We start from the raw sequence: 13,553 nt of genomic DNA, 5'->3' as shown, positions 1-13,553 counted from the left end.
TTCAGTGCATATGGGTTTGTAAAGCAATGACCTTCTATAGCACCTGTTTACTTCTAAACTAAGTGAGCCTTTCTCAAAAAATACTTTTACGTGGATAACATGATTCTTCAAATGCCTTGTCAGCTAGAGCCTGAGAAAAGCAACCTCCCTTAGACACTTCTGGTATTTTCTACACTGTTTCATCCAGAACTGTGAGGAAAAGCAATGATGGAGAATTAGATGTCAGCTGAGGAGCCCTTTCCATCACTGAGGAGCCAACTTACGTGATGGTCTCTGCCTGACCCACAGCAGGACCTGGTGGTGATTTGCATCTTCCCAGCCCTGCCTATACCGAGTTTAGTCTCCAGGGACCTCCCCATCCCGGTCTGCAGGGTAACCCCGCTGGCAGAGCCTCAGTGCAATGTCTCTCAAGATAAACCCCATGTGAGGCGCAGAATGACTGGCATGGATGAGACACAGCTGCTGATTCCAGGCAAGCCGTTTCCTTTCGCTTTTCCCAAAGGAAAGACACTGACAAAATCAATCTGTTTCCTCAGAAGGCTTTGATCTTCACACAGGTCCATTTACCAATGAGAAAAAGCATTCATCTCCAGGAGATCCCTAAGCACAGCTCTGCCTGAGCATTTGGAGTCTCCTCTATACCTCCGTGGGAAGGGCTAATATACATCTCATGTGGCACTTCCAAGGACTGAACACTGTCTCTGCGGTGCCGTTTCTTGATTAATATTATGGGTAGCACTAGGTAAGGGTTAATTTACATGCCAAGCTCAATAGCAGATTTAATAAAACTCTCCGTGCTTTCTAGCTGGAGCACCTGGGGTGTGATTTTATTGGCTTGTTAGGTTGCTGGCTGCCTTTTACACACACCTTTTATACACATGTAAAAGGGGTTATGTTTATGGCTGTATATACATACAAATATATATACACTCCCATTTATGTGCATGTCAATGCACATAAGGCTCTTATGCACATGTTTTACTTAGGAAAAATGTTCAGCACAATTATGGCTCTGCTTTCTTTACAACTGAGTGGGCAGCAAGTGTTGAAGCATACAGTGTCCTTGCTTAAATTTACACCCATACGTGCAAATTTCAGAGCAATAAGCTTAACATGCTTCTTGATTTGGTTTGTTTTCTTGATGTCCATAGCATATCAGCTGGCAAGAACAAACTGAACGGAAGCTACAGGCTGACTTAAAAGACAAAGAGCCAAATGAAGAGGTGGGTAAGTTCAGTTCATGTGCTATCTGCAACCTGCTCAGCTCCTTGCTCTCGCACTTCTTTCTCAACATCTCCCACAGCACCTGCTGACTGCTGCCGCCTCTCTGCATTTGCTAGAGCTGTCACAATTTCACTGCTCCTACCCGGTTCTGGGCCAGATTCCAGAAGAAGGCATCTCTGAGGGAAGCACAGGCTTTCGCTGCCCTGCAGCGCTGGGGAGTGCTCGTGACTGAAGGGATCACACAGCACTTCATTTCTACAGGAATTTTCCTGGTCGGCTTTCTTAAACAATTCTTTAAAGTGATTTGCTCCTGCAAGTTTGGACAAGGTGTTAGACAAGCAGATTCTGTCTTCTCTAGAAACTTTTGTGAGCAGAGCAAGGAAAGGTAATTAGAAGTGACGAGGCAGAGCAGGGAGACGTTTAGTATCTGACTCACCGTTCTGCTGAAGATGCAGCCCCTGAGAGACACAGAGTGAGAGCAAACTAATTCTGTGCTTCCCAGATGGCTTGTGGCAGCCACCTAAGCAAATCCCATACTTTCAGAAGTGAGTTTTCCCTAACTGCAATCCATCGGCACCTGCCTAGAAGTTTCTCCTTTCTATATCAGAACTTTCCTTTACTGAAAAAAAACCAAAACCAAAACAACAAAAACTAAACAACAAACCAATACCAAAACCCACGATCTCGTCCCTCAGAATCTTGCATGCATTAGGATATTTTACTGCACAAATTCTGTGCTGAGATTCAGCACCAAGCACTGCTCCTAACGCTGCAAGGGAATGTGGCAGCGCCTCTTACCTACAGACAGCAGGCACATCTCTCTGTTGAGAAACAACAAGTCTTCTGACTCTGACAATTTGGTTTATTACTTGTCGTGGTATATTAGCATGGAGTTTGTTTCAGCCTTCTCTGCATTTTACTCTGCAGATCTCAAAGGTTGCTCCTCTGTAGAAGAACATTTGCCAAAGTCTGAGCAACTGGGTCTGCAGGATGAAAGCTACCTATAATCTAATTTAATTCCTCTGAAGACAAATGTTCAAAGAATTAGGATCCGCAGGTCCTAAGTAACTAGTAAAACAAAGCGATGAAAAGTCCTTGGGGATGATACTTGGCCAAGTTCTAGTATCAGTTATATAGTATAAATCCAAAATAAGTCCACAGACTTTGTTCTCCGCATAATTAAATCCACATACCTGAAACTATTTAGGCCTTTTTTTTTTTTTAAGCTGTTTTCTAGATGGACAAAATGACTTGCAATCCTTTGGACCTGATTCTGCTTTTACAGAACTTGGTGTGTATGATGAGCAAAAGCACATGGTTGTGCTAGAGACAAATGCTCTGTATTAAAAAAAAATAAATCTAGAATTAGATTCATTTCTTTAAACAGATATGATACTTTTAGAGCAATTTCACATGTATATCTGATTCAGGAGACAGGTAAGATATAAAGATAGATTTTTCTCAGTTTGGAATAAAATTGCATTTAAAATTATTTCTTCACCTTTGGTTGTGATGAAATTTTGTGTTAGAGATGGGAAAAAAGAAACCCACCACTTACCAGGGACAAGCATGCGTCTTTTGCACAATACTTGCCTCTCTAATGGTCTGGGTCCTGACTTTACGGACAAAGAAGGACTAGAGGTCATGCATGTACTGTGAATATCTGAAAAAGGGCTCCTTCCCCAGCTTCTCTGACTCTCTTACCTTTTATTCCAATGCGGTCGAGGCAGCGCTCTGCACCCTGCACAGCTGCTAAAGTGAAAAAAAAAAAATCAAGGAAGAAGCAAGCTGTAGAGGTTTAATATAAAACAGGCAGCATGACTAAAAATACCACATTTATAGATTCATATCATGACTCTAATTCAAACCCAACACAGAGCAGCCCCCAGAGGGAAGTGTATGTAGAAGACTCGTCCAGGTTGGCTGATGCATATATTGCTTTCCACAGTTTTCAGGCACTGATGCTGCCAGAGCATCATTGTTGGGCAGCCTCATACCTTCACTTCTAAGCACTAAGGCTCCCAGCAGCACTGCAGGGACTCACCCTCAGTTCTTTGGTATGGCTGGATGGAACAATTGGTCTTCTGATCCTCTTAAGTTCCTCCGTTCCAAACCATGGTCTTGAGAAGCTGTTAAAAGTGGTAAAAAAAAAATAATCTTTTTCCTGAGAACTGTCGATGTTTTGCCATTTGTTTCCATTACTAATCAGCTCAGGGGAAGTCAGAATATCGTAACTTTTTGCAAGAAGGCTATTTCCACAAAAATTATTTGATTTAGAAATATATTTAATTTCCAAAAGATAAAAACATCTACATTTGATGTTGCTCTGCTGTGTTATATTATTAGATCATATCTGAAATAGTGAAGTCAAAACAAGCCATTTTACCTTTACATTATGAAAAGGAAACAATTGAGCACTACTGAGAAAGAATGAAAAGGTCACCTAAGAGCATTGGGACTTACCCCTAAAGTTTAATCAGCATGGCCGTATTCCCACTAAATGTTTGGATTCCAAGAAAATCAGTCTGATGAAAAATTTTTTATCCAGGTCTATTTGCTAGAAAGCAGGCAAGAATAATCCTCGCTCTCCTCTTTCTACTACCTGCCCTCACACGGGGTGGTGGGATTGCTGTTTGGGATGAGCCTATGCAGACCCCCACCACAAGCACATGCAGATGCTGTGGGGCAGAGGTGAAGGAGCAGGACAGGCCCCAGGAGTGATTTCTTCACGTGAAGTGTGCACTTCACACAAAGTTTGGGAAGCCCTCTAAGGGGAAGGATGTGCCTGAGAGCACAGAGAGAAATAATGATGGCACGACTTGGAATTGTTTGTCTGCTGATCAATATCTGAGAATAATTCCCCAGAGAAGTCGAATAAACTGAAGAGTGGCAATGAAATAATGAATAGCAGCTAAGTGATAACTTGTCAGAAAATGTAGATGTGATTGAGAATTTTCTGCCAGAGTATTCATGCAATTAAAATTTAAGTTTTTCAGGGGAAGTTTGCAGAAATTTTTGTACTATCTGCTGGGGGTAAAAATCATAATGGAAATATTTCAGATTAAGTGAACCTGTTCAGTACCTGTACTAGCTCCCAGACTCTACTTCATGCTCTCAGTATCTTTTATGAGCTAGGTGCTGTGGAGAAACTGCAAACCTCACAAAATGCCTTTGTCTGACATGTTCCAATAAGTTATAGATGGTCCACAACAGCAATGCAGCATAAGAGATGTAGTTTAGCCTAGGAATCCTAGGATGGAGTATATTGTTGGAACTACAACTCCTATGAGTCAGTATGACACGTAAGCAGATCCAACTCTCTGTCAGTTTAAGCAGAACAAATAATTTTGTCATTTCCTGACTGAATCATTTCCAAACTGTCCATTCCATTAGAAAACACGATAGTTAGACTTCTTCTCTCCTGCTTCAGAATAAAAACAAATGTCAGAGTATTGGAAATCTCTTTCTCCTGCAAGAAAGTCTAATTTTCAAGCAGCTCTGCCTTCTGGGTGGAGGAGTGCCAGTGTACAGTGCGAGAGCCACACGCTTCCAGCCTGATGCCCTGCTCCGTGTGGTTTTCTCTGGCAGTCCTTGTCATGGAGCAATGATCCTTTCATGGGTTTCGGGGAGACAGAAATGGGGTGGAAACGTTGTGCCATTTGCTTCTGTGCTCTGTGAGGATTTTCTGAAAAGTGTCCAGATTGCTCATTGTAGTCAACTACCCTTTATTCATTGACGTTAAGGGAAAACAGACATTTGAGGTATTCATGTCACGAGCGTCGTGTGGCTTTTATGCCTTCTCTTCCAAAGCAGCTAGACTGCTGAAGGCCAGATGGCACTCTGAGATACACTGCTGTAAATCATGAGCATTTCACCAGTCCTGCAGCACAGAGCCAGAAGAATCAGGGCCTCCCACCCAAGACACGATACTGCTGGGGATGTAGCTGGGGACTTGCATTTGTTTGCAATTAGGTGCTGGCACTGGGAAAGCCCTGAAGTCACCATGGTCTCTGGGCAACAGATAAAGCTTTTGTTTTTGCACAGACAAAAGGCAGAGCAGGCCAAACCAACACGGAGTGTGTGAGCACTGGAAAGCCCGATGAAAGACAATTAAGAACGTCCGAAGTCAGCAACAAATAATACGGCAACAGGAAAGAGAAGCCTCAAAGTAATTAAAAGTGAGGGAGGAGGGAGAGGAAGTGGAGGGAGAGGAGGGGAGGAGCCAGCATGGCTGGGTGCCCAAAACAGTGATACAGGGGGTGAGGCTGCTAAGGCTCACGTGGGAACTGTGCGGAGCGAGCTCAGACCTTCTCACATCTCCTGCCTGCAGAGCATCCCTCTCCGGGCTTTATCTCTTGTAACTGAATGACTGGGAAGCCTTGCTTCTCCTTATCACTTCTCCATTATCTTTTTGTATTACTCCACCCCTCCAAGGAACTGAAATACTTTCTGTTAACCAAATCTTGCTTATGGTAAAAGAGGTGAATGTGAAATTAGATGATCTGTACTTCTTTGCTTGGTTGACAAGCCATCCTGTGTCTGGTGTGATGCTTCTCCAACACCCAAAGAAGAGATAGAAATTTTCATTCTTTGCAACATGTATGTTCGATATGTTCGATTTAAGAGCCCAGCAGAGCAGATCTTCGACCATGAAATCTATCAGGTAGGGACTGTCTTTATCATTCTGTGTCTGTGGAACTCCCACACGGTGGGGCCTTGTCCCATTTATAGTAATGATGTACAGAGAGAAATCAGACTTGGGGATGGGGTGCAGGAGTAGAGCAGTGCAGGCTTGTAGAGGAGATGCATTCTGTAAATGCCCCTGGAACCTCCTCCCTTTCTTGGCAAGACCAGATGTCTGCTCTGGAGATCCTGTGGGGCAGAGAAGGGTACCAGTCCCTCAGTAACAGGGCTAAGGCAGATTGCTTAGCAGGCAATAGTGCAGGTGAAGAAGCACTGGAACAACCAGGCTGAGGAAAGCTCTGAAAGTTACCGTGAGGACCTTAATTTTGAATGTGGACGCTTAGCATGATGGTAGTCATCCAGCTGCTTTTGTGGCTGTAGAGCTGGCATAAAAGGATTGATTCCTCCATGCATTTGCAGTATTTATATTTTGAAAGAAAGAACTATTTCCTCTCTTTTTCCCCCTTGTTTTCAAAAAATTTTTTGCAGAACTGTTTTACTAGTGCTCTGCCCTGTGGGAAGGCTGTAATTTAGAAAATGTCTGCCAGTCTATGCAACGGGGCTTGGCATTTGATCACGTAAGTAGGAATTGTACAGCGTGCAGAATAGGAGTTCCTTTGTGCCGGAATTGTACAGTGTAGTCTGAAGTGTTTTAACTGTCTCAGTGCTCAGAGGCAAAAAGTGTATGCTAGATATTAAACTTACATTGCTGTGGTACTGTGTATGGAAGGATTTGGTGATTTGGGTTTTGTTACACCCTCTGAACCACAACCAGAGAGCCCTTTCTTCAGATTTGCTGTTTTTGCAGACAATGTACAAACATGTTTCACCACAGCCAAAATCTTCTTCCAGGCACTGCAATAAATCACGCAGCATGCTAGGCAGCTGGAAGTGATTGCGGATCTTTGGGGTGGAAGAATCACACACGTTTTGGAGGTTTCAGTCAGCTACAGAAGCATTTTAAACTTCTGTCCTTTTATTCATAGGTTGTATTGTCCCACCTCTCAACAGATTGTGCTAGACTTCACCTTCTTTTTAAGTCATGGTGGTCTGACTTGGGTTTGCTGAAAGCCTGAAGCACCCTCTTAGTCCTGCTAGCTCACAAAGACATGGGGTGCATGGACCAGGGACAGAGCTGCAATCTTTGCTTGCTGCCGTGCCTCTGCACCTCCAGCTGGAGAGCAACTTTTGTAACCAGAAATAGAGGCCTTTTACCCCAAATCTGTCTCCTGTGTAACAGCAGGAGCCATCTTCAGCCTCAGTCCAAGCAGAGTTGGGATGGCTGATGATGTACTGGTGTTATTAATCATAGACAGGCTGAGGAATGCTCCCTTGGAACGGGGACTTTTTGCATATGGATTTCCAAGGCCAGAGGGATAGTTAGCTCATCTCATCTGACCCTATTGGTAACAGAGACAAGGGAACTTTACTCTGTGTCCCCTGAGAACCCAGCAAGCTGCATGTGGCTAACACCACAATGCTGTTCAGCCCCATGCTGAAGACATAGGAAGGATCAGGGTTTTCCCCCCCTTCTCTTGGGGAATGTGTGCCAAAGGCTAATCAGTTCCACACTCAGAAATCTGTTTTCAGTTTGAATTTCTCTGGCTTCAGCTTCTAGACCCTTTTTTTCATTCTTTCTTTGTTTTTTGTTTTTTAATTTTGCCTTTGCTAGTCTCAAAGTTACAAAGTTATTTTGTCTGAGGGACTCTCGGGATGACTTGAGAGCAAGTATTTTATAAAACAAGGATAGGCTCACCAGAAGCTAGGACTGACCCTCATTGTGTAGCATCACAGCATCTCCTAGATAACATCCTCAGTGGCAACATCCCCAGCTGATCTCAAGACGCAGGGGCATTCCCCATGCTGTATTCTGACCTATACCACACCAGGGCCTCATAAATCCAGCCCATAATCAGTGTCAGGGTGGCTGAGGCCATGAATGCAGCTGATTTCCTTCAGCTTGCTAATATTGGAAAGCTGCCTATGAAGAGAGCCAGATGTACTAATAAGGTGGGATCACCTCTAATTCCTAGGCAGTTCATGGATACATTGCCATAGTGCTTTGCTTAGGAAACAAGAATCAAAACTTTCACATTCAAGAGAGAAGACCTGATGAAAGGCACAGCAAAGTGCTCCACTGAATATGAGACTTTTCCTTAATATTAATGTGTAATTTTGTAGCTAATTGCTCCCAGTGCATTTCCCAGTGGCCTGGGAATCTCTCACTGACCATCTGCACTCACAATTACCTGCTCGGTTTTTCAGTCTCTTACTAAATCATTGCTGGATTTGAAAAGGGATCATCAGTTATCTGAGTTTCCTTTTTCTGGGTTTTTTTGCATATCCTTTGCTTCACATCAGTTTGGCCTAGAAATATCTATTGAATAAGAAGCTCGGTAAGGCTCAAGCACAATTCTACTGTTATGAGATATTAAATTATCCCTAACCTTTGATCCAGCCAGAGCTGTACATGGTGCTGGGATTCACCTGTGTTGTTGCAGTGGGTGAGGACTGGCATGTTGGAGCAGGGCAGTTGTGGAGGGAGCAGAGTGACCTGAGGAAAAACTGTTCTCCCCTGTCATGGGGACTCAGGGATGGGGGAAGGCACTGGCAAAAGCCAGTTCTCAATTCACAGTTTTGAAACTCACAGCAAATTCCTTACGACATCATTCAAGTTAAGATTATACCTCCAGGATCTCAAGCCACTCCTACAAGCCTCTAAAACCATTCCCCACCTCCAAAGTGAAGCTGACGCTGCTGTGCCCTGAGAAAACCAGCCCCCAGGTGGGTGTTATTCACAACATCTGCTCTTCTGTCAACTGCACACCCTGACACTCCGCAGGCTATTCAGAGAAACCCTCATCCCCTGCCCAGCACAAATGGTAACACCCCTGTTGCTGGAGCAGAACCAGCTCACAATTTTCAGTTCCACGAAGACCACTGTACTGCAGGAGACAAGTTGGGGAGAAAATGTTTTTTTTTTAAAAAAAGAAAAACTTAGAGCTTCTGTTTAGGGAGCCAGTGGTTAAGCCTTTCCTTCTGAAGGTGGCACATTTCAATGTGCTGGGCTGCTCCCTGCCAAACCCCATGGACGCTCTGCCTCAGCTTCCCTGTAGAGAGTCTGAGCCCGTGGGGCTACATGGTAGAAGCATCCTTGAAACCGGACACTTAAACTACTCCTGAATGTTTTTTTCTGATGTGAAGCTTTAAGCTGTTTACATGTGAGGAAAAAAAAACCAGGAGCAAGTAATAACTTTGTTTATATAGACATTTTTATTAAGAAAAATTTAAGTGCATACACATTTATGCGAGAAATTACAATATAAAAGTGTTCATTTTCAAAATATTCTATGAAAGGAGTAATTTTAAAAGCATAATATAACTCCTCCATAAAAGCTGCCTTACAGAAACACAAATACAAAACCCTTTTCACATTATTTGGGAAGATATTTTACTTAATAAAAATATAAAGCACAGTATTTACCACATTCTGACAATACTGAGTTCCTAAGGAGTAGAAGATGGGAGGTTCATGCAGCCCTTTCATCATGCTACACTTTTTCTTCTCTGTGGCCACCAGAGTTTCATGTTTCCAAACTAGGCTTGTCTTGGTGGGATGTTCATAAAGAAAAAAATTCAGATTTTAGGTGATGAGTTTTCAGAAACGTGGGGTTACTGTAAATCACATCACTCAAAACAAGTTGCCAGAGAAAAGAAGGACCCTCTAGATGCTAACAAAGGGAAAATGGCAACAAAAAATACTAGAGGAACTGCATTTTCAAAAAAATGTGTATATTTAACTTCAAATATAGCCTTCATTGCAAAATGAGCAGTTACTTTTGCTCAAACACCTTAGTTAAAAACACATCAGAAACTCATCCTTCATCCTTCCTCAGGCAGAATTCAGATTAGATATTCATACATACAAGTATAAAGCTAGTATAAATAAAAAATTGGCACAGCAATAAATACCATCTACTCTTTAAAAAAATAATAATCCAACCTTAGGATTTGACAGCTGCACTTTGAAAATACCATGTGATGATTTCACATTTGCAGAAGCTGCACCAGTTCAGTTATCTCTTTTCCCTCCTCTTCACATGTGGTCCCTACATCACTCCCACCTGCCCACGCTTCCTTTCCCTGATTTGGTCTTTGGTCAACAGTTAAAAGGCAGAAAGGAAAAACCAAGTGCTCTCCCAAGGTGTGTTTCTGCTAATGCTGCTTCTCAGTTCTGCTAAGACCATGGTGTGCACGCAGTGCACAGGACAGCACAGGGCGCGTGGGGCAGCCGAGCGGTTCCTCTAGTGCAAAGGGCACGGCTGCTCCTCCTTGCGCATCATGCAAATAATGTCAGAGAAAAGCTTTCCACTCAAGGTTGAATTTTGGTCTAAAGCATGAGAAAGTTTTTATCAGGTTCTCACTTAGGGCTTCAGTTACTCCTGGACAGGTCTGTGCCACCCCGACATTCATGCTGTTCCCAGACCAGGGAGGGAGATGATGCTGGCCCTTGAGAGCAGCTCCATGCCGAGTGGTCTCAGCTACATGAGGCATTGCTCAAGCATCACCAGCACAGCGGTGTCAGGGCCCAAGTCTCAGCATAAGCACCAAGATATGCCAGAAGCAGACAGCCCACAAGGCACGCAACCAGCTCCTGGCTGTAAATGTTCATTAGCCTCGTAGGGAGTCCCCTCCTGCTGCTACTCGTGCATTTCTCCCAGGAGCAAATGCCTTCCTTTAGCACACTCACTAGTTTACTCCCAGAAGAGAAGGTTGACAAGTGACCCTGTTTTCTGCAGTACCTCCACTACCTGGCTATAGTTTCCAGAGCTGGGACCCTGGGGTTTGGCTGGGGTGTTCCAGCACTGCCCATCTCAATGCTTCTGTCAAAGTAATGTTTGCCCATGCTGCAATGTGGGGTGGCCATGTGCCCGGAGACCTCTCCCTGCTGGTGCTGACCCCAGATGCCCTCCCTGTTAATAAGAACTGCAGCAGAGTGCTGGCAAAACTACACAGTCACATCTACCCACCCATCTTTTCACTGGAAAGCAAATGTTTTCCCTAGAACCAAAGTCTTCATGGGAATCAATAAGACATCAAGCTGTCCTTTGATGGGAAATATGTATGAAGCGTGCATCTTCCTGAGTGAGAAGAACAAGTTCCATGTGTGTCTCAGAAGCAAGATTCTTCCACGCTTCACCCAAAGTCATTCTTGTCTTTGAAACTCACATGTCCACCCCTCGCAAACCACTAGCAATTGCAGATGCACTCTAAGATATAAAGGATAGTCCAAGGGAGACACAAGAGACTCCATAGTTTTCTCATAAAAGTTCTTTCTGTCTTTACCCTTACAACAGAGGACCTGATCCTACTCACATTAAATCAACACTCCAATTTTCTTCAAGTACAGTGGGAGCAGACCTTTCAAAACAGAGACACAATACGCTTAAAGGACCAGGTTGATAATGATAATAGAAAGAATGTCAAAATCACACACACGTACATTTTAGGCACAGCAGCTGGTTTCTACTTTAAAGCAAATGAGGTGATGTGGTCCCAGCTGAAACACTCTCTGTAATAGCACTGTTTTGCAGAGAGAAAAATACTTACAATCTTTTTACCTGAATCCACATGGAAATAAACTAGTCCCTGGCTAGCCAAAGCGCCTCTTTGGCACTAAAGATGCCTTCCAGAAAAAGGAATGCTTTGTGAAACACCACTCTCAGTGTTCTTGACACAGGCTGTGGGGAAGAGGGAAGATTTGTTTTGAAGCACCCCACTCAGAAAAGAACCCACAACAATCTTACAACATTTTTTGTTTACAAAACACACACAGATACATATAAACACAAGCATTGTGCTGCATGGATGTGCTTCCCCCGGATCCCGGTGCACAGCATAACATGGTTGTTGTGGTACTGCAGATGTCTTTCCAAACACTGTATGGCAAAGATATTGCGTGTGCAGAGAGGAATCGGGAGAAAGAAATCTCTGTCTGGGAGACAGGAGTAGTACAAGTGGTACCTCTCACCAGGTATACTTTGCAAAGTGAATTCTAGAAGCTATCCTGTTCACCGGCAAACAGGTCGATGACCACTGGTGAACAGTGAGCGTTAGCCTTAATTTCCACCCCAAGTAACACCACTCCTTCCACAAACTGGGCTGACCTTCTCTTGCCCCAGACTTCTCTTTTCACCAAACATGTGGCCAGACATCCTCTTCTAGGTATCTCCGGAGCAGTCAAAGATGTTACTGCCTTCAGGCACGTGTGACTGTTCAGTAGCCAAGGCTACAGCATCCTTGGTGAAGGGTCACATGAATGCATCTCCGCTACTCCAGTGCAAAGCTAGACGGGCGAGCTGAGGCCACCTCCTGTGGATGGGTGGGAAGAGACACCTGCTGCATGGCAGCGTATCTGACTCCTCCAGCAACTTGCAATGTGACTGTGTGGTTAGAACTTTAATAACCCATTCCTTTTTGTGCTAAAATTTGTCATCAGAAACACAGGAACACAGGAAATGCCAGGTGACATCAGATCAGTGTAGTGCACCTAACACACACAACTGCTACAAACCAAGTACTCGCACCTCACAATGCCAGATGTACAGCGACCCAGACACTCATAGCTGTCACCAGGGTCTCTGATCTTCAGAGAAGGGCTTTAGCCCTGTAACCCTGAGTTTAATCTTTCATTCAGAATACTCGTAATGCCACCCATGACAACGCTACTTTCCTTAGTGTCTGATGCCTTTTAGCCTTCCTGTGTTCTTGGTCTCGATGACTTCTTGAGGCAAGGAGATCCTCCACTACTTACAACATCATTGCACTGTACAGTTCATGTCCTTCTAGGTTTAAAACTCCAGGAGACTTGCATGAACCAAAAGGAAGTTAAATAAAGCAGGGCCTCTACGTAGCAAAGGAAATAAAATATGATATAATAACATAGGGTTAGTTTAAATTCATATCTGCCCTCAGTGCTAGATAACAAACCAACCTGTATAAAAACATTTTTCTCAAATAGTTACATCTTGCTATATAAAAATAGCACTGTGAAAGCAAGCCAATTTGTGCAAAAAAAACCCAACCCAACAAACCGAACCACAAAACCCCCCAACAAAAAACCTTTGGAAATGCATGAAGCGTTGCTTTTGTGCTGCATGATAACAGTGAAAAGTAGTCATTCCCTAATACTGGTTATCTGCTTTCTGGGTCCTATAGTAAGAAATCCTGTAGACGGCTTACAATGCTTGCCTCTTACATCTTGAACCTCCTGTTGATGAAGAACAGAGTGAAACACTATTAAGGTTTATTTCACTTGCAAAAGCTTTGATATCAGGCCTAGTCAAACAGCAAATCCGTGTCTGGACTAACCCAAAGGCCTTTCATTTCTTTTGCAGCCCCTCCAACCAGCATTTGCCAAACATTCTGGGGGAAGTTCTCCACAAGGAGCTACTGGGACCCAGCAGGGCAGACCCAGCAATGGGAGTTATTTTGGGCAGGTTGCACTCATTACAGTTAGTAAGGAGTTCAGAGCTAGCATACAAGGAAGGCTAGCTAGGAAGCTTATTCTGGACTTGAAAGTCAGAGTAGAGAACTACTGGTGGACAAAAAGACTGCAAAAAAAAAATCAGCAGGGAAAAGAGGAA

At 43.7% G+C, this 13,553-nt stretch overlaps 1 protein-coding gene across 1 annotated transcript in view; it reads right to left on the bottom strand.

Moving 5' to 3' along the window:
- Positions 1-12,899: 12,899 nt before the first annotated feature.
- The window catches only part of CXCL12 (chemokine (C-X-C motif) ligand 12), a gene marked incomplete at its 5' end in the record, with an annotated part of 9,688 nt that continues 9,034 nt past the window's right edge, over positions 12,900-13,553 (bottom strand). Inside the window, one exon of the mRNA XM_009874828.1 lies at positions 12,900-13,177. Within this exon, the coding sequence (XP_009873130.1) occupies positions 13,146-13,177 (32 nt within the window). The remainder of the gene's footprint in view (positions 13,178-13,553) is intronic.

The sequence above is a fragment of the Apaloderma vittatum genome, unplaced genomic scaffold (genome assembly GCF_000703405.1).
Source record: "Apaloderma vittatum isolate BGI_N311 unplaced genomic scaffold, ASM70340v1 scaffold18438, whole genome shotgun sequence".
NCBI classification, from domain to species: domain Eukaryota; kingdom Metazoa; phylum Chordata; class Aves; order Trogoniformes; family Trogonidae; genus Apaloderma; species Apaloderma vittatum.
The sequence above is the reverse complement of the archived record's forward strand: the minus strand, read 5'-3'. Positions and strand labels throughout refer to the sequence as shown.